This window comes from Schistocerca americana, chromosome 7, assembly GCF_021461395.2.
Source record: "Schistocerca americana isolate TAMUIC-IGC-003095 chromosome 7, iqSchAmer2.1, whole genome shotgun sequence".
NCBI lineage: Eukaryota > Metazoa > Arthropoda > Insecta > Orthoptera > Acrididae > Schistocerca > Schistocerca americana.
The window spans coordinates 373,528,389-373,550,900 of NC_060125.1; the positions used below are offsets into that span (position 1 = coordinate 373,528,389).

At 37.7% G+C, this 22,512-nt stretch overlaps 1 protein-coding gene across 1 annotated transcript in view; it reads left to right on the forward strand.

Moving 5' to 3' along the window:
- The window catches only part of LOC124622406 (lipase 3-like), a 78,192-nt gene extending 69,813 nt beyond the window's left edge, over positions 1 to 8,379 (forward strand). Inside the window, exons 7-8 of the mRNA XM_047148094.1 lie at positions 596 to 738; positions 8,100 to 8,379. Of these exons, the coding sequence (XP_047004050.1) occupies positions 596 to 738; positions 8,100 to 8,252 (296 nt within the window). The 3' untranslated portion in view covers positions 8,253 to 8,379. The remainder of the gene's footprint in view (positions 1 to 595; positions 739 to 8,099) is intronic.
- The last annotated feature ends 14,133 nt before the right edge of the window (positions 8,380 to 22,512 follow it).

Consider the following 22,512-nt stretch of genomic DNA (forward strand, 5'->3'; position numbering starts at 1 on the left):
AATCCAACGTAATTAAACATACAAAATACGGTCCTAAATTTTTTATAAATCTAATCTAATTAGTAAATCAAACATTAAATTATACGACTAAAGTCCTTTGATTATTACAGATTAAATGATGTGATTACTTGTGGGAAGTTCTCGATGTTTTGAGTTGCTATGTGGTTACGTATATAATTCTCCCAGACAAAACTTTGCCATGCTTTTTCTACTCATTTACGGCTCCAGCCACTCATTGCCATTCCCAGGACTGGAATTATGTTCAGCTCTTCACAACAATACAGTTTCCACGATGTTCTTCGTTGCAGTAAGGCTGTTGTAAGTCGTTTGAAATGCTGTCGTTTCAAAAGGTAGATTCTTGGCCTATGCCGAAAAGACGAGAATGCTACTCATTCAACCAGGCCTGTTTTCCACGATTTCTCGATCTATCTAAGATTTCCGCTATTTGTATTTTAGTGAACAAAAGGCGACAAGAATTGTATTAATAAGTAGCTTACCCCCTTTGCAAATACTATCAAAATAAACTATGGTCATATCCATTTTCACATAGTGTTGCGCCTTATCTTGTTCTTACCGGGGATGGTATTCCTTGCAGGACACTTCCGGCAGTACGATCATGGCATGATCGGCAATACGCTAGAGTACGGCAGCATTTCACCCCCGGACTACGATTTGAGCAAGGTCACCGCCAAGGTGGTGCTGCACTATAGTAACAACGATTGGTGCGCCGGTGTCACGGTAAGAGATGCCTGTTTGCATTAGATCTATAACACTATCCTGAAAAATACTATAAAGGTACTACTCGCCAAGTTTCCCAGTCTTACTTAGAGTCACTAATAAGTAGTGGTGACAACGCATGTTGCTTTCTAATGCAACATTCAAGCGGAGATGATGTGCTGCTGTCTCAATCACTTGTTGAAGCACTTTTCAGTCCGAATACTGATTTGATGCAGTTCTTCACGCTAGTGCAGCCTGCCCAGATGACTCCATTTTTGGATCACTGCTGCAACCTACAGCCATCTAAATCTGCTTACTGTATTCAAACCTTGATGTTTCTCTATTATTTTAACTCTTCTCCCGCTCACACACACTCCTCCCTTCCTGTGTTTCACTCTTTACCAAATTGACGATTCCTTGATGCCTCTGGATGTGCCTCGTCAGTCTAACCATAATTTTGGTCAAACTGCGCTATAAATTTCTTTTTGCTCTAATTCCAATCAGTACTTCCTCATTAATTATGCGATCTACCCATATGCAGCACCTTATTTCAAAATCGTCTATTCTCATTTTGTTTGAACAAAATATCTTCCACATTCCACTTCATCTTCAGACTTCCTGACACTTAAATGTTTGTTATATTGGAAAAAAATATTTTTAGAAACATTCTAACTATTGCTAGTATGCATTTTATACCCTCTCTACTTCAGCTGTAGTTATTTTGTGTTACTGTGTAAGATTTCTAGCTTATTTTTGATATTCAATGAAAGTGATGTGACCTCTCTTTTTATTCGATATTTCACATTTCATGTCTCTACTTAGGATGTATTTCTAAGAGAAGTCTTCAGTGGTCGATATGCTTCACCACAAACGGTCTGAGTACAAGCAATGTGATCTTCCGTTGTCATTAGCAGTGTCGTTGCCAGTGGCATTCAGTAAGAAGTAAGAAAGGAAGTCGGATGTTGAACATGGTATTGAGTGGTCTGGAAACAATTTGCAGAACAAAGATCTACAAACACAGAGGATTTTGAATTTTAGGAATATCATTTGGTAAAGATTGCTTTCAGATGTGAGAAGATTTACAAGTAATGTTGCCACTCCATTGCTTGCTCACATGTAATTTATCATGAGTTTGGCAACGACAAATAATTAGCAATTTTCTCTTTATGAATTTGGGTCCGTTAATTTGATTGTCTTTATGAGATCAAGTAAACTTATCTGTTTACATGACTTGTAGTCAGAGTTATAAGTCCACCATTTCTTAACCATTCTACTGAGTAACTTTATGCCAGAGCTATATTTTTTAATAGGAAGTAATCTTTATAAATACGTACGTTACCGTCAAGGAATCAGTTTCACTAGTCACACTGCACTTTTTGAATGCTAATCTTTTCTACATCATTTGGTAAACCCGATATTTTCCACCATCTCCTCATGAAAATTTTACCTTTCTTCATTAACAAAATGGAAAAAAGAATTTTCCAGAAAATACTACCAGGAAAATAAATATACTCCATTAGTGGAGATACATGGATGATATCCTCTGCTTGGTAGACGAAACAGAAAATAAAACAGAACAATTATATGCAAAGACAAACACATTACACGAAAACATAAAGTTCATCTTAGAGACAGAACAAGAAGGCCAAATAAATTTCGCCGGCCGGTTTGGCCGAGCTGTTCTAGGCGCTTCAGTCTGGAACCGCGCAATCCTGCCTCGGGCATGGATGTGTGTGATGTCGTTAGGTTAGATAGGTTTAAGTAGTTCTGAGTTCTAGGGGACTGATGACCTCAGATGATGTGTCCCATAGTGCTCAGAGCCATTTTTGAACCAAATAAATTTCCTAGACGTATCTGTGACAAAGAAAAATAACCAACGCTCACTCAGCATTTACAGGAAACAGACACAACAGACACAATATTATGTCAATCACGTAACCAGCCACAGGCCTAAAAAGAATCTGTCATCAGATATATGATCCACAGACTAAATACAGTACCACTTGACAAAATAACTATTCAGATAGCAAAAACTAAAGGGTAACAAAAATCTCTAGCAACAAGATTCAATAATAACATTTATAAAATCATGAAAATAAAATAACAAACACCACACGAATCTAGAGACCCGTAACATACACCACAAACACACACACCAACATCATCACCCGTACATAGCAAGGGAACAACACAAAAACTCAACAGACAAGCTGGTACACACTCAAATACGGAAACAAACTGACACAGAATTGGAAATATCCTCAAGGAATAAAAATAGCTTACCAAAGCAATAACTCTGTACAGAAATATCTATAAAAAGTATATCGCATTGTTGTGTAATAAAAATTTGGAATTTACCAACTCCAATGTAATAGCTGTGATACTCTCTACTTAAGACAGACAGGCAGAATTTATGAAATGAGATATGAGGATCACAAAAGAGCACAGAAATATGTCACCAGCTACTCTAAATTTACAGAACGCATCCGACAAGAAAACCACCACCCCACCACAACAGAAAACGACGTGAAAATAGTCAGATGCAGCAACAATAAAGACTCCCTAAACCTATAAGAAAACTTTCAAATTCAAAAAGAAACAATACAAATTAAACACATGCTAAATCACCACACAAATATCAGCAACCAGGCGTTATTTAAACCAATAAAACATATTGTAGAGAAAGAAAAACCCCCCTAGACAACAGAAAACGACATCACAAACTAGGCATTCCCTTACTAGATCATCCACTACTTTACCAAAGTAAAGCAATAATTTACACACAACGTAATTAGGACAAATTACCGACACTTCGTAATAAATAAAGACATTTTACTTAGCGATCTAGACGGTTTTATTCGTACAATATTCATAATGATCACTGGCTCATACCGTAAATATGTTCCCTTTATTAACATCTCTTTTATATTTCTATCGGCAGCATAAGTTCGTCTGAAGTGTGTTGGACCAATTGAGGCTAGTTTGAAGCACAAAATATTTTAAATTCATCTTCTTCCTTCTTATCTATTTAACGAACACGGATATATAACGACATACGACCTCGGCGCTTTGATCAGTTCCATGAGACTTCAGTGGTTGCTACGACATTGAAATACGACTTCTGTCAAATATTGAATAACCTTCCTAAACAGACGGCTTGTTACGTTTGTCGTGTGCTAGACCTGTCTCCTTTCCTTTCCACAACTAGGAACTTTGAGGTATCAGTATACAGGAATCTTGGGCTACACGAGCTGAGAAACTGTTTAATTAATTATAGGTCTCCTTATTTGAACGAGCATGCGCCAGTGATATAAAAATACTGGTCCTCGTCAGATACGGTGCTAAGAGAGCAAAGAAAAAACGCAACTTTTTGCTTATTCTCCATAGTTCAAATGCCAGGGTGCTAATGTGACATAGAGCAGCAAAGAAGCCAATAAGACTTTCTTCCAGCAACAGGTGGAATATGAAATAAATTTCACAGTTATCAAATGAAACTATATGGTTCCTGAGATGTACTGACGTCTCAAACATCTATTATGTACATATGAATATTAAAGCGAAGAATAAAAATTTGTACCATGGTGGGCATTCGAACTCAGGTCTCCCGCTCTTTTTTTTTTTTCTTTTTCGTTGTTGATCGTTGGGTTTGGTCGTTACGGAAGTCACATGACATCCGTTCAAATTAGTTTGTTGATCCTTCCACTCAGTTTTTTTATTACGCAGGCCAACCAGCTCTCTGATCGAACACGCTGAGCTACCGTGCCGGCTAACTCAATAGGCAGATGCGCTAGCCACTACGCCAACTTGGCACAGCGGCTTTGCAGAACTGCACAGCAAGCTTCCCTGCTCAATCCAAATTCAGTTTGGAGCCTCAGCCCACTAGGTACTCCCCGTAAACTCGAACAGCATTGCAGAGACTCTCAAACGGTTTTGGAATAGCGTCTCTGCATCGAACGAAATGGGGGATCCCGCCTGACACCCATGCAAAGAAAGGTGCATTAATCAATTGAAATTATATTGTTCCAGAGACCTTTCAAGTCTCAAACATCTCTGCTGTATATATGCAGACTGAAGTCACAAAAGCCTAGCTAGCAGGAGACTCAGATTCTCACCCCAGGCTACGTACAAATTTTCGTTTGTCACCTTCTTCTGGATATATACTGCGTAGTTATACTCGCAACTTCACAAATCCTGCCACCAGGAACTTAATTCATTGAAATTTATTGCTGGAACGTATGTCAGTTGATAGCAGCTTTCTCTGCCAAAAACACTTGTCTCACTCCTTGACGAGGACAGTTTGCTATTTAACGCAGCGCTTTGAGTGTTACAGTCACCGAAATCAATAATAATGTTAATGAGTTTTACCCAGGAAAAGAAAATAAATTATATTCCCTTCATAAATTGAAATGTGTTTTTCTTGCTCCAATCTATACCTCTTACTGTTTGAGATTTCGAGAGTAAAAACGAATAACTATAAACGCGAGGGTAATCCCAAGTAAGGTCTCCTATTTTTTGTGAGAACATAGACCTGTTGATTTCTACAATGGTTTACATCAGTTTACAGCTTGAACATTTAGCCATTTTTCGACATAATCACCATTTCTGTCGATGCATTTTTGTAGACGCTGAGGCAGTTTTTGTATGCCCATGTCATACCAGCTCGCCGCCATGCTGTTCAGAAAATTATGAACCTCTTCTTTCACCTCGTCGTCGGAGCTGAATAGCTTTCCGGCCAAATGTTCTTTTAACCTAGGGAAAAGGTAATGGTCACTGGGCGCCAAGTCAGGACTATAGGGTGGGTGGGTGATTATGTTCCAGTGAAACTGTTGCAGGAGAGCAACGGTTTGCCGAGCGATGTGTGGGCGAACGTTGTCATGGAGAATGTGTACGCCCTTGTTCAACATTCCTTTTCTCCGGTTCTGAAACGCTCGTTTGAGTTTTTTCAGAGTCTCACAGTACCTGTCAGCGTTAATTGTGGTCCCAATGGGCATGAAGTCGACCAACAATACTCCTTTCCGATCCAAAAAAAAACGGTTGTTATGACTTTACCGGCAGACTGCGTTTGAATTTCCGCGGCTTTGTCGAAGACGGATGCCGCCACTGGCGTTATTGTTGCTTGGTCTCAGGTGTAAAGTGGTATGCCCAGGTTTCGTCACCCGTGACAATTGAGTCCAGAAAGCTGTCCTGTTTGGCTGCAAGGGGGCGAAAAAATGTGCGGGAAGCATGAACTCGTTGCCGCATGTGGTCCTCAGTCAGCATGCGTGGCACCCATCTTGCGCACCTTCCGGTAGTTCAATGTTTCCGTTAAAATTCTGTGAGCGGTGTTTCCGGAAACCTCAGGAACCAAAGTGCCGAGATCATCCAGGGTGATCCGCAGATCTTCGCGCATGCTTTGCTCAACCTTCAATACTGTCTCGTCAGAAGTTGACGGTCTCCCGCTCCTTTGTTCGTCGTGAATTTCGGTCCGACCAGCTGCAAACTCTCTACACCACTTACGAACATGCACGACTCACCATACACTTCCGTCAATTGGCGATGGATTTCAATCGGCGCAGTGCCCTTTACGTTCAAAAACCGAATAACTGAGCGCAATTCGCACTTGGCGGTAATATCCAAAGGGAGCTTCATTCTCAACGGCTGCCAAGCCACGACTGAGCGCCTCAGCGCGGCGTGCGCATGTTTACACACTGCGTGTGAAGCACTCTTCATAACAGCGTGACCAACTGCCACACAAACAGAGTTCTTTACTTATAAAAACATAGGAGGCTTACTTTTGAGGCCGGCCGGGGTGGCCGAGCGGTTCTGGGCGCTACAGTCTGGAACCGCGCGACCGCTTCGGTCGCAGGTTCGATTCCTGCCTCGGGCATGGATGTGTGTGATGTCCTTAGGTTGGTTAGGTTTAAGTAGTTCTAAGTTCTACGGGACTGATGACCTCAGCAGTTAAGTCCCATAGTGCTCTGAGCCATTTTTTGAACCTTACTTTTGATTTTACCCTCGTAGTAATACATTAACATAAAAATTATGACATGAACTTTTTGCATAATGGGCAGTAAAATGAAAACCGAATACGCACCACAACGGGACCACGTAATCACCACACTTTTTAAGAGATTCAGCCCACTGGGACACGAGACGATGAATTCCTCTTTTGGTAGAACGCGGATAGACAACTGCACCCCTCTTACACCCATCATACCACTGAAACCTACGTCCACATATGTCTTCCTTCAGGTCGCCAAAAATGTGAAAATCACACGGTGAGAGATCCTGGCTGTACGGAGGACGCTACATTGTTTCCCAACAACATCACTGAAGCGTAGTATTCATTTGATTGGCAGTGTGCGGGCGGGAGCTATAGTACAACAGGAGGGTTCCTTCTGACAGGAAAGCAATGCGTGAGCGATTTGGTTGGGAAACACAGCAGCATCCTCTGTACAGCCTGGATCTTTCACCGTGTGGTTTTCACATCTTTGGCGATCTGAACAAACACATGTGTGGACGTCGGTTTTAGTCGTACGCGAAAGCGCAAGAGCGAGTGTGGTTGTAGATCCGTTAGCGGCCAAATATATTCTATGAAACAGGAACTGATTGTTCCCAGTGGGATAAATCTCTTAACGCGTTTTGTGATTAATTTTGAATGGATCCATTCCATGATCCTGTTGTGGTGGGTGTTTGGTTTTCATTTGCCGCTCATATAAATATCGCACATGAAAACAAGACTGTATTATTCCAGATTAAATCCACTGAAGATACCCTAATGTGAAAAGCGAACGATTCTGGAACGTAAACAAATAGGCAGCATGAAAAATGCTTCTCAAGTTATAAAATGAATATTTAGATGGCTGCTGCAGACACTGGCCACACCAACAAATTTGTAAAACAAACGACTTATTACCTGTGTAATTTAAGTAATGAAAGTGAAAACAGTTAAATTAAAATGATGTCATAACATCAAAGGACAGATGTTCATGGTTTGGTTCAGGAATCCGTTGCCTCTTACAAATGTCGTAATTTTGAGTTATGACGACGCAATGTAGATGTGAAAGTGGCGCGCATAGTATTTCTGATTCTACGTTAAAGTGTATTCCTCCATAACAATAAGTTGGTTAGCTCACTACAGGAAAGAAACCAATTTTTAGTTCCAGCACCTTATGTTCTAAGCTAACTTATTTAATTTTTTAAAATACGAAATTTATGAGATAAAATAATGAAAAAACTGCTGCCAGCTTTGTCATAAGACAAGAAAATCATACATACGGTACACAGCACACATAATCTTAGAAGATGTTAACAATGTAAGTCAAAGAAACGTAAGAAAACAGAGAAATTTTGGTCAAATACGAAGTGTGTGCAGCTGATGAGACCTGTGTGGCTGTTTTCAGGACGTGGACAGACTGTACGAGGAGCTGCCCAATTGTATAGGCCGCTTCCTCGTGGCCGAGGACTCATTCAGCCACCTGGACTTCATGTGGGCGATTCACGCCAAGGAGCTCGTCTACGACGAGGTCGTCTCACTCATGAACCAGTATCTGTGACGTCGTACGGTCGTCGTGAGGCACGCATAGCCTCCAGAAACAAAAACAGTATCTCAGAACGTTCCTGGAAAACTGTAAATCAATGAATTGATGTGAAAACTAAGAATAAAGAAGTTCTGCCAATAAATTTCTTCTGTAATCCTATTCTTGTTCACTTCTACACTACTGGCCATTAAAATTGCTATGGGGCGCCACTGGTTACACGTCTCGGTCACCTCTTGTTCGCATTAACGGCACTTTGAACAGTGGACGTTACATTTCAGATGTGCTACGACCCGTGGCTCTACCCTTCCATCGATTCCAGCGAAACCCTACATTTCAGCAGGATAATGCATGACCGCATTTTGCAGGTCCTGTACGGGCCTTTCTGGATACAGAAAATGTTCGACTGCTGCCGTGGACAGCACATTCTCCAGATCTCTGAAAACGTCTGGTCAATGGTGGCCGAGCAACTGGCTCGTCACAATACTCCAGTCACTACTCTTGATGAACTGTGGTGTCGTGTTGAAGCTGCACGGGCAGCTGTACCTGTACACGCCATCAAAGCTCTGTTTGACTCATGTCCAGGCGTATCAATGCCAGAGGTGTTTGTTCTGGGTACTGATTTCTCAGGATCTACTCACCCAAATTGCGTGAAAATGTACTCACATGTCAGTTCTAGTATAATATATTTGTCCAATGAATACCCGTTCATTATCTGCATTTCTTCTTGGTGTAGCAATTTTAATGGCCAGTAGAGTATATGTATCAAAAAATTCTTGCTGGAATGAAATATGAAAATGATTGCTAGCTGATATTTTGTGCCTGTCTGAGTAGTATTTAAACACAGGAATAGAAATGTTAAAGACTGAGGATTATAATGAGAAGCTTTCTCTAGCAGGGGCAATATGGAGAACCCGAGCGAGGTGGCGCAGTGGTTATCACACTGGACTCGCATTTGGGAGGACGATAGTTCAGATCAGTGTGCGGCCATCCTAATTTAGGTTTTTCATGATTTCCCTAAATTTATTCAGACAAATTCCGGCTCTTTTTAAAGGGCACGGCTGATTTCCTTTCCCATCGTTGAAACAATTCGGGCTTATGTTCTGTCTCTAATAACCTCGATGTCGACAGCACGTCAAACAGTAATCTTCCATCCTTTCCAATACGGAGGCAGAAGAAGTCGTCATATATGTGAAAAATAATCATATATTAAAAAATATAGACACAGGTAGTTTTTGCACAGAACAACACATGTCATATGGGGTTACTGAACACCTCACTACTAGTTATTACACTTTATCTAACCTAATGGGGAAAAAAAACGAGGCAAATAATAATTTGTGGTGTTTTCAGTATTATCTTTTTGAAGTATTCTGAGTAAATTGCGGGTATATTACTCAATAGTTACAATTCAACGTCAGTTCTAAAATTCCCAACAAGAACTGTGCAGAGTTGTAGCACACAGATAGACAACATTATTGCAAGTGATATGTAGTTAATGTTGTCTAGTTTCAAATGGGTTACTGGACGACTACCGTTGACAGTTATCTATAACAAACAACACAAAAGCTTAAAATACAAGCGTTCGTTAGGAAAATAGAATATTTAATGGTGTCACGAAAGACACTTTTCGAAGGAAACTGCAAATTTTCAGTGGGAGTGAAGTATACACAGTAGTTGATATGAATGAAATGAAATGAAGTCCCATGCTTCTTGACAGAGCGTAGGGGAACGATGAGGGAGACCCGCACCGCCGTACTAGGCAAGATCCTAGTCGAGGTGGTTTGCCGTTGCCCTCCTCCGACCATAATGGGGGATGAGTGATGATGATGAAGACGACACAACAGCACCTTGTCATCTCGTGGCTGGTGAAAATCCCTGACCCTGCCGGGAATCAAACCCGAGAGCCCGTGCTCGGGAAACGAGAACGCTACCGCGAGACCACGAGCTGCGGACAGCAGTGGATATACATTCTAAATTTAGTAATTTCTAATAAGTAAATTTCTTTCTATCTATATCAGCAGTTTTGGATTTAAAAAGGCATTAAAGTGTCTTGTATGAGGAAGAAGGTATTGTACGAGTGGTCACTATAAACACAGATGAGCTACTGCTTTCACGCTACAGGAGATAATGTTCCTTGGTACCAAAACGTTAAAAAATTCAAAATTTTTGCAATTTTCGGAAATTAATATTTCTTAAAACAAAATCAGGAAAATGTGGATAACAGTTATGAGAGAAAATGGGAAACAAATTGGTTTAGTAAATAAAGACAATAATCAACTGTTACAGGATAACACTTGTGGCAACCACTTTACCTGTTACCTGTTCAACTCAAAAGAAAAAGCGTGTCACTGTATATGAGAATAACTGAGACAAGCTTTCATTTGGTTTGGCGTTACTACAACTTCTTCCAGAAAAAAAACAGAAAAATGCATTAACTCTTTTAAAATAAAAAATTCTCTTCAGGTTTATTGCATTTGAAGCAACATATTAAAAGCTTATTCTCTTTCACAACAGATGGAGTCACTCATATGTATAATGTACCTGTTTCAAATGTAATCTTTCCAGACAACTTAAGTACGTCATTCTTTAAGAAAGGTATTAGGATATATGCCAATTCCCTTTCGAGACATTTGGTGAACGTAATGTATAAGCACAACTGCAAATATGAGACTAATAATTGGTAACAACTTGTATTAAGCAGGGTCTCTGTGCTAAATATGCCTCCAAATACTTCGTCATTAAAATATCTGAATAACAAAATTTAACCTGACTTTTTTTTATTTTTCTAAAGCAATCGACTGTATAAATCACAATATTGTTTTAGAGAAATGTAAATTTTATAGTTCTCCAAGGTACAATGAGTAAGTGGGTCACTTTAGTTTTAAATACTAGAAATAAAAAGGCCATATTAAGTAGTTTTCATGAATAATCTTCTTCTGAGTGGGGCCAAATTACTATTGGTTCGATAATGTGAACACTTACGTGCTTGGTGTGTATAAATAACCTTCCCTCTTCCACTGAAAAATCAGAAACAGTGATATTTTCTAATGAATTAATCGTCACAATCAAGCCCAAAGAAGATTGACAAATAAATTAAATATTGAGAAAAGTTGCAGGTTAGTTTTCAGTAAATGTCCTATCATTAAAAACAGAAGAAAAGTCAGAACAAGGCAGAACTTTTCACCATCAACATCAACAGTACACAGGGAAGGGAAATTTGAAAAGCTGATGTACCAAATTCATGGGAATACATACTGATCAGAACTTGAATTGTTTCAGTTAATAAAGATCTTCCCAAAGCCTAAATTCAGGAAAAAATTGGTTTTATGTATTGTTGCTGCTTTCGATGATAAACACATGAAAAAATAGGCATATATTCTACACTTCTGTATGTTAATGTAATCTGGCATAATTTTAGGGGGTAATTCCACTGTCACACACACTCCTTTGTGCAGAAATACATTTTAAGGGCAATGAGAGGTGCCCATTGACAAACCTGATGTAAGCAACAATTTAAAAAATTAGGTATGGTTACAAAAAGCCCCACAGTTCGTTTACTTCCTTATCAGTTTGATGTGAAGAAAACAGATACAATTTGAACGTAGCATAAATTTCAAAAATTTCCCCAGCTGTTTACAACTTAATATTACCCCTGCACAGAAAGGATAAAGATATCAGGATACACAAATGCTTGACCAACTTTCATATGAATTACAAGAACAGTCAGTCAGGTATAATCGATTGATAACGCCTAATGTTCCATAAAAGAACTTCTGAAAAGGTAATATCTGTGTGTACTTGTGTGACATTTAGTAATGTTGTATCATAGATTAAGGTAAACTAAAAAAACACAGAGAAGTAAATAACCAACACCTGTCCATGTTTTACTAAGAACATAAACTTACTACCACATTCTGGATCATAACACATTGTTATATATATAATCTATTATGTGCACAATAAACTAAGTACCCTATGTACAAGAACACTACCCTGTTAGCTGATATTTAATTCTTATAATAAAATATCTTAAGTAAAAAAAGTGGTAGTATGCTTCCTAGGAGAAATCTATCTCCATATATAAGATAAAAAAATTGATAGCTGCTAATCAGAAGGAATACAGCATTACCATTGATCTCATTTGATGATGATTATTGGGATCAGAATTGATTACTTTAACCTATCACATTTTATCTGGTGATAATAAACTACTGAACTTTAGGTTCTGAAGACAGATGTTAGTGTAGTTGGAAGAATGGGTAAGCAAGACCAGATGTGATATAGCATGTTCAACAAAATTGCAATACCTAAACAAAAATCAGGCTGAATTAAAATCAGGATACACGTTTTATTACAGAAGAAAGATGAAAGAAAAATGAGGTGTAGCTTTCTGTGGTAAACAGGAAAACTGAAAACAGTACTACAGATATCAAGGATATACTAGACAGGTTGCAAAAGACTTATTTTATAAATAAACAAGAAATATTCTCTAGAGATTATTCAGGTTTGCACACTAACCTACTTACATTCTCAGGGTATGTACAAAGGTTTATTGACATTAATATATGATAACTGTCCCTCCTTCTACATGATGACACTGTGGATTTTAATGTGAGTAGGAAACAAATAAGGAATGATCCTTCAAAGAGAAGAATTGTATGGTACCAGAAAAGACAGAAATCACGCATTAGTGTCATTTTGAGACAAGAGTAACGTGTTTGTTCTTAACACATTCTTCCAGGAGACCAAAGAAAATACAAACAATATATGAGACTGGCAAGGACGAAATATAACTCGAAACGAAATTGACTGAAAGTTATCAACGGTCAAGATATTGTACAGGACGTGACAATCCTCACCATCTTCAGAATTTCAGACGACTTTAAACTAGTAAGAGGCTGAGCTGTGAAGGTAAAAGCACTAAGAAACAAGTTCATTAGAAATGAGAACTTTTTTTAAGAATAGGCTAGCAATACATGATTATATTAAGCAACAACAACAGCATCTTGTAATTGTCAAATACGTCGGCATAGACAAAAGTAGGACTCATTTCATAAAGATTGCAAACAGAAAAACGTAATGTAGGTATGAAGAATGTAAAACTAAAAAATCAAATAGTACATGGCAGTTATTAAAGAGAAGATGGGAATTCCAATCACACTGAATTAGAAACATGACAGAATATGCTTATTTAAACAAAACTATTTGATAATGTCTTGGAAAGGATTTGCGAGGACACAGTGAAAATTTTGTAAGACAGAAACCATTGAAAACACTGAAAGTATAAATGAAAGAAGCTTCACCTGCTTACTCATCACATTTCGTCTTTTAACATGGCAGATGGCATAGAAGAAAATTTGTACAAGCATCGAAAGATCTCTTAAAATGTTTAATTAGGAAAACATTAGGTATTAGAGGCAAGCATCCTTCCGATGACACCGACTCTCTGCCTAAAAATCCTAGCTTCTATTCTCATCGAAGAAACATTTTTCAAAAGTCCTCGATTTGCTCACTGCCAGTCAGAATATTTGATATAATAAAATAATGACTGTGAATACAACGATGACGGTGCTGCTGATGAAGTCGCTTCCATTTTAAAGATTACATAAAATTTTCCGCAGAAAACTGAAAAAAATCTACCGAATACATAATAATTGAATGGATGAATTTCAACCATAAGCTTATTGCTTCAAATTAGACATAATAGCAAAAGATAGACATGTTAAAGTGGGCTTACTATCGCTTCATTCTGCTAATGTATGATAGGCTATCATATCTTTCCAAATTTATTAATTTGTTGGAGAGTTATAGAGTTGTGTAGAAATAATAAAGCCTGTAAATAAGTTAGAATCACAGAGGAGCTAACGAAATACTTACTGAATGGGGATTGCTCCAAGAGTTGCGTGCACCACGACCACCACACTAATATTAATAACAAAGGAAGGGTCAGCATTGGTAACTGGAGTAGAAATCTTTATTTTTACTGCAAATCGATTTTGATCGCTGCTTGTCAGTCTGCCTTTGTACCCGCCTTAATGACAAGTACTCTTCATTGACATGTGCAGATACTGCAGTTTGACTGAATGACTATAAATACAATGATGACGGTGCTACTGATGAATTCACTTCGACTTTAAAAATTGTAACTTTCTTTCAAAAAAAAGGGTGAATATAATAAACTTTACGATTACGTTGAATGAGGTCTGACTCGAATTGTTGTGTTGCGTTTTGCAACTGCAAGTGGTGTGCTTACTCAACGTTATTGTTATCAAAACTATACACGAATTGATTTGGCAATGTAACTCCCAATACCAATAACGAAATACAGTCAGTGCAAAATACATTCAGCCCCTTATGCAGTGAATCATCTGGCCCTGTTCAAAACTGATAACTTTGGTCCCTGTGCACCTAACAAATAAATTAAACTATCTCACCTCCGGAATAGCAACGGAGTAAAGCGATATATTTTGATCTCTCATACAAATAATATGAATATGATAATTACAGGCTCAGCAGTGAGCAATAGGGCCATAAAGCGTGAAATGCACATGAAATTCATTTGGCTGATATACTAGAACATTTAAGAAAATTCAATTTCTTTAAAAATTATATGGCCTGGACTGGGAGGCAGTATTGATTATGGTGATTTACTAACACTCAGTTTTTTAGCAAAAGTATATTGCAAGTTATATTTGTTTTTTCAAAAGCATCTGACAATTGATGCTGCATTACTCACAACTGATTCACAAACAACGAGATTTAAACAGCAGGTAGTATCTAACTTCATTAATCCAACATAAATGTAAACCTCTGTTAACAAATCTTAAAAGCATTACAAAAATGAAATATGTAACTAGTCAAAACCATTTACATACATTCTGGGTTACTCAACAATTACAAATTATCAGCAAACCCATCTATACTAATGCACTGGCAAAAACAAGAAGTCATAATTATTTAAATCTTTAACTTATTTGCCTGAAGATTTATGCTTGCACATTCAACAATATTGACATACCTAAATTAATCAATCTCTTGGCTGCTTCACACAGCACACCACAAAAATTGCCTATTCCATTGTCTTTCGCTCACAGACAGCTGCCTACACCTGTGCGCCCAGTGCTCTCTTACTCCAGCAAAGCAGTACAGTATCTTTGGCTCTATGATCGCGCACAGTCAGCGATCCACATTATCGAGCCTATCACAGAAATTCATCGTTTATAGTATACAAGTTTCATTTAATTTATTCTTATCTTATTCTGGGGCCACATACTCCTTTGACGACCCTCCAGAGGGGTTTAACAAATTTGGCGCATATTTGGAAGTACCTTGTACAAAAATGTGTGGTAAATTTATTTAACTCTATACCATCATTAAACTCGAAAAAATTGATAACACTTAGATGCACAAGTATAAATAATAATCTGGTTATAATCTGAGTAAATTGTCTCATAAAGAAGGTTGCTGGTAAATAAATCATGTAAAGCAGAATCAGAATGCAATCCTAATCACGAACATAATGGTACAGGATTGGGCAAGGGAAAGGAAGAGTCATGGCTGAAGCCTATGAGCATGTTGAAGTGACTGTATCATAAAGTCCATATATTTTATTTGTGCAGGTTCAACAACTAATAGTGACCCATATGGATTGTATTCAAGACATGTGCAGAGGCACAAGAGGTATTCAACGACAGATTGCTGACAACTGTAGTTGACGACTACCATAATATCAGTAAAGTGATGACCATCATCATCACTGTTCTTCATGAAATTCTTCTGAGATCAAACAACATATATAGTCTCTATGTTGAAGTATGAATACCAGTAGTAAATTGCTCCAATACCGTGAACTGAGGTAGGAGACTGGATAATGGAAGGTACAAAAGGTAGCAAAGGTAATGTAGTGTAACATGACCATTTCTACCTATGTCAACTTCGAGTAATCTATCTGATCAGAATAAGAACAGTATTCTAATGAAATTACAGACTTGATGAAGCAACAATACTTTATATCAGAGTGAATAGGCAGAAGTGAAAGTGAACTATGAATAATACAACATCAAAAAGTGTGACACCAGGCTGTGAATTAGACATAGAATAACCCAACATGAGCAGATCATCAGTGGTTCATAACACTATACTTTGGCTCTCAGTGGCCTTGTATATGCAATATTGTGCTATAATTACATAAGAAACGTAACAAGACAATGAAGAATTGAATGGTTCCAGATGACCTTGTACTTAGAATACATGTAAATCTTAATAACTAAATAGAATGGAAAAAGAGTCAATCAGAGGCGCCATGAGGCCTTTCTACATACATAAATGCTGATCTTAGTAGCTATAAAATGTTCTAGACATCATATTTGTAGCTCAAAGTGGCCCAGTTTCACAAAGACATAATTGCAGCCTTAATAACTAAAAAGTGTCAAAATGTTCTTTGAGGTTCACAGTGGCCTGGTTTTACACGAGATAAATGCTTATCTTAATAGCAAATGTGAGAGAAAACATGTTTCTGCTTCAAGGTGGCCTAGTTTTACATAGCATAAATATCAAAGCTTAGAAAGTACCATAAAATACCCTATATGTATAACTTTATATGGCCCTCAGAGGCCTATGGATAATTAATAATGAGAATACTTAAATCGACATGGCTTTTTACAGGAACAAAGTGCATAAATAGAAGTATTACATAAAAGTATGGCTCTGTATGGCCTGCATGAATACCAATTAGATAAATAGAATCATAGATTCAAAGTATGGTAGGCTACCATGTGGGTAAGGACACAATATTTACAGGTTGTATAGCACCGTTGAGGCTTCATAAAACTATCTATTAAATTATCTATATCTCTAACAATGCACATATCTACAGGAAAGGATATGAGAATTATTGACAAGAGCAGTGCACTTTATCTGTAAAGAAAATAATTAAAAGTCAATCGTCCTTTGCCTTGAGTCAAAAACTGCTATGGCCAAAGTAAAGAAAAAATGCGATTTTAGTATATGTAAGCATAAAGACAGGAGTACTAAGTGCAATATAGCTTAATGACTAGACAAATTTAACATATTACAAGAAGTCAAGAGATAAATATACAAACATGAGGGTGAACAGCAGAAATAGTGGAACTTGGAAATGTGATTATTAACCTGGAAAAAAGGCAGTCATGCTTGCCAATATAAGAAGGCAATATCATAAACAATGATAAAGGAATGGTGAAAAAAAAACTCTTTAGGTGTAACGTCTCGGTGAAAGTCTTCCACAAACATCTCCAATTATTTGGCACAAGGTAAGACAGATTTTCCTAGAATGAACACAACACATACAAAATGCATATTAACATGATAGAATATCATAAAGAAAAACATCAGTATATCAATATAATCCTCATTATTGGAATGCAGCTCATGGTATGAACTCTTATTGAACATCAATATTCCATCATTATTTTAAAAAAATGTTGCAGCTCATTAAATATACGAACACACAATGCAGAGAAAAATATTCTTAATCAATCTTTATAGGCAATCTGCTTAATTGATCTAGTACACTAAGAGGAAAATGTTTATAAAAGACCTGCCAGGAAACAGTGTGAAAAGTGTCAGTGGTGTTTGTTTGCCTATAAGCTTCTCATGTTGTGCTTTCTATGTAGCGCATTTCCTGCACTTTCATGTGCTTCTAATTATGAGCGTAATGTCTTGTTTGAATACAATAAGCCTTTGGTACATAGGTTCTGCAAAATATATGAAATGGATCAGTATGTGTAATGTTCATGAGTTACAGGGCACATTGATTTCTTAAATCTACATAGGTGAAAGCAGGTAAACTAGTGACATCATCAAGTACAAGAGACATAGCAAATTAGAGTACAAGACTGCGGATAAATGATACATGGCAACATCATAAAATGCAAAGAGTGACTAACCTAACAAAAAATTTAAGATAATACATTAGACAATAGCGTAAATGTCAGTAGTAAGACTATCTTGTCTAGGGTGTGTAATAATGGAAAAGTGAAGTAGCAGAGCATCATAAAATGGCACATTTCATGGTAGCAGTAAAGACAACATAGCATCAGAAATAAATGAAAATAAGATGTATAGTTGATACATACAAAAAGGACACAAATACTTATTACATAAAAAAATGTTTGAGTCACAGCTTGCAGCTGTCAGACCACCCAAGGGATGCGATCCGCTGGATACATGTCAAAATAAATGGTGTCTCTTTCAGTTGTTGTTTTCACGCACATGCGTATGAAAACAGAAAATGTGCAAGGCCTAGGCTAACAGTAAGAGAACTGACCTGCGAGATTCTCCCTACCGGGCACGTCGCCACCTAATGAAATGCTGAATAATCAAGGAAAAGTAAAAATAAGGTACCAATAGAATTGTATAAGCAAGAGAATTATATAAGGATGGGAAATGCATCAGGTAAAAAATTTGTGTTGTGTCATATTATTATGTACACTCGAATGGAAAGCATATGTAAAAGCTGGCAATATAAACACACAGTTCTGTAAAACAAACTTGCCAATTAGCATAGTTCCTGAAAAATAGGAACAAATATTATATTAAACTGAAAGGCGAAAAGATATGTTAATAGCAGTAGTGCAATGTCTTCAGAATACAAGATGTCGAACTGAAGTAATAATTTATGTCATCAAAATTGGTGCATGTCAGTAGCGTAAATAACGTGGCTGGTTACATACCAAGTTCGTAGAATAAATGCCGTAAAAGTGTCTTCTGATATTCTTGGTGTTGAAATAAGCGTGGGTATAATTTCGTTCATAATCGCATCCATATTCTTGCCGCTAGTACTTACCTTATTGGTATTTCAGTACTTCTGACTATTGCTATACGATGGAAATGGAAATTCAGTACATATCCAGTATATATTCAGGTGTTGCATAGCTACAAAAGACGTAAAAAATAGCAAATCCAGTCTAGTAGTATCAAAATCGTGTGTAACGTCGCAGTCCTGGAAAGCAAAATCTTGATGATGAAGTCCCATACTCCTTGAACGAGCGTAGGGGAACGATGTGGGAAACCCGCACCACCGTACTAGGCAAGATCCTAGTCGAGGTGATTTGCCATTGCCTTCCTTCGACCGTAACGAGGATGAATCTTGGTGATGATGAAGACGACACAACAACACTCAATCATCTCGAAACAGGTGAAACTCCCTGACCCCACTGGGAATCGAAACCGGGACCCCGTGCTCGGGACGCGAGAACGCTACCACGAGACCACGAGCTGCCCACAGCAAAATTGTACAAAAAGTTGTTTATGTGATGGCAGAATCTGCTATGTCGAATTTACATAGCGCAATATAAGTGATCCAGCTCTGTGTTTGGCTTGGCAAAATATTTTTGAGATGATTAGTTTTGGAAATCGATGTATTCAAATAAATCTGTTTGACAATTTGGCGCTCGCGGTATTCAGCTCTGGTTGTTTAATTGTCTACTGATTTGCTGCTGATAACTTGGCGAGTAATTTCGTAGGATCTGTGCACTGCTGTTAAATCCGCTTGGCTTTGTGAGTAAAAGGAAGTAGGTTTGACGGCAGTGGGCTTGATACATGAGGAGCAGAGTTTTGTTTTGGTCGGCGTAGCGCTACATTGCTTTGAAGTAAGCTGTGGCGTGCCACTGTGCGGTGCGACGGTATCGCTGGTTTCAATGACGGCATGGGACTTACCTGTTGCAGATATCACACCTTGTTTGTCCGTGGTCTCTATTTTTTTTCATGATGCTTAATATGGGTAATAGTGAATTCCTCATCAAAATTTTGCTCAGTATTGACGATGGGTTTTTTAATCGTATGTGAGGTTTGCAATGTGGCAACGTCTGTAATGGGCTCTATGGAATTATTTTCACTGGCCTTACAAAAGTGAAATATCTAACTAGTCTTTTTCTCGAAATCGTTTACGTACATTCTGAGGTTACCCAACAATTACAAAACATCAACCAACTCATCTATACTAACGTGATGGCAAAATCATAATTATTTAAATCTTTAACTTATTTGCCTGAAGACTCCTGCTTTCAAGTTCAACAGTATTGACATACCTAAATTAATCTAACTCTTGATGGCTTCTCACAGTACACCACAAAAATTGCCTACTCCATCGTCTTTCCCTCACAGACAGCTACCTACAACTGTGCACCCAGCGCTCCCTTACTCCAAAAAAGCAGTACAGTATCTTTGGCTCTGTGATCGCGCGCAGTCAGCGATCCACATTATCGAGCCTATCAGAGACATTCATCGTTTATAGTATATTAGTTTCATTTTATTTATATTCTTATCTTGCTCTGGTGTGTAATGGTTCTGTATTTGCGAAACCATTACCACCTGCTAACCCTATTTTTTGATACCGTAGAGTAATGAATATTTTTCTACGTAATGTCACATATTTTTCACTCTATTCAAATTTGGTTTCATTTTTATACGTATGTACGTCGATATTTTGAGATGTTGAAATCTATATAATATCTAGTGTGAATATCTTTGTACTTATTGTTATCTTTGATGCTGGTTTGTGAGTCAAGTTGAGTAGTCAAGTTTTTGTGTTGAATATGAACAGTCTTGACTTTGTGTTGGAAATGAAAAGATGAGTCTGAGTTATGGACAATGAAAAATGTTGTGAGTTTTATTAAGAGCAGTAATGGCTGTGAAATTGTATGATGATGTAATGTTTTGGTATTGTTATAGGTGCCACATACAAGTGCGCCCCAGTATATTCCTTTCAAGACCACATAAAATTTTCTGCAGAAAACTGAAAAATATCTACCGAATACATAATAACTGAATGGATGAATTTCAGTCATAAGCTTATTGCTTTAAATTAGGCAAATGGCAAATGATACAGACGCTAAAGTGGGATTACTATCGCTTCCTGCTGCTAATATACAACAAGCTATCATATCTTTCCAAATTTATTAATTTTTTGGAGAGTTACAGAGTTGTGTAGAAATAACAAAGGCTGTAAATAAGTCAGAATCACCGAGGAACAAACGAAATACTTACTGAATGGGGACTCCACGAGGAGCTGTGTGCACCACGACGACCATCACACTAATATTAATAACAAAAGGAGGGTCAGCATTGGTAACTGAAGTAGAAATCTTTATTTTTACTGCAAATCGATTTAGATCGCTGCCTGTCAGACTGCCTTTGCACCTACCTTTCTGACAAGTACTCTTCATTGAGCTTCGCGAAGATAACACTAAGTATCGAACTCTAGACTGCTTGGCTGGTGCAGCGTTAGTAACTTTTATGCAGAAACCCTCGTCATGGATCACCGTATTTGTGAATGAAAATAGTATCTAAACCCCAGAGTAGTGCCTGAGATAAGTCCTAATGAACAGACAGAAAACGCAAAGGGGGGCTTTAATTTATGTATGTATAGATAGATTGTGAATTACTGAGGTTATTGTCTTTAGTTATTGTTTTTTATGATTTAACGTACTTTTATTTTTATTTATTGCCTTCTGTATGAAAAATTGAAAACATGCACGGAAAATGGGTTAATCCTCAAATGTAAATATTTAGAGATAAGTGTTGCCATCTGTTGTTTGGAAAGAGAACTATCAAAATTGACATTGGTCCCACCCTTGAATATTACTTAGGGGTGAGACCAATGTCAATTTTGACAGTTCCCATTCCCAGCAATAGATGGCATCACTTATCTCACTAAGCTTCTATATTTGAGAGTTAGCCCTTTTTTCCGCACATGTCTTCAGTTCTTGTAGAGTGAGTATACTTTTTTCCTTTGCTGTTAAGGTACAAGAGTGCTATTTCTCTTTTTATTCCAGTGTGGGATGATATTCTTTTATTACATGTTCTGTGTATGTGGAGTGGACCAATTCATTCTTTAGTGCCACCACACGTTCTTTGGAGATCATTAAAATTTCTTCATCAACCTTCTAAATTTAGGGCTGTAGCCATTACATGTTAATCCATATCCACCTGACCTGTTGTAGTTAACTTTCACTACTGTCGCAGTTATTAATTTTAATTCACATTTTGCTGTATGCCGTGAAGGATATATTAATATTATGTTTTTGTGGCGATGTTACTAATATTGGGAGTCAGTTGGCTGGGGTATGTTATTGTGTGCCATTTTGTGTTGAGGGATGAGTTTTCTGGTATGCATGTGCATTGTGTGTTAGCCATTATGTGTTTGTACATCTGAGCTATATTAATTTTGTTGTCTTCTGTTGTGTCCCAGGAGCAAACTACCAAATGGAAAGTGGGAATTAATTACAACTTAGAA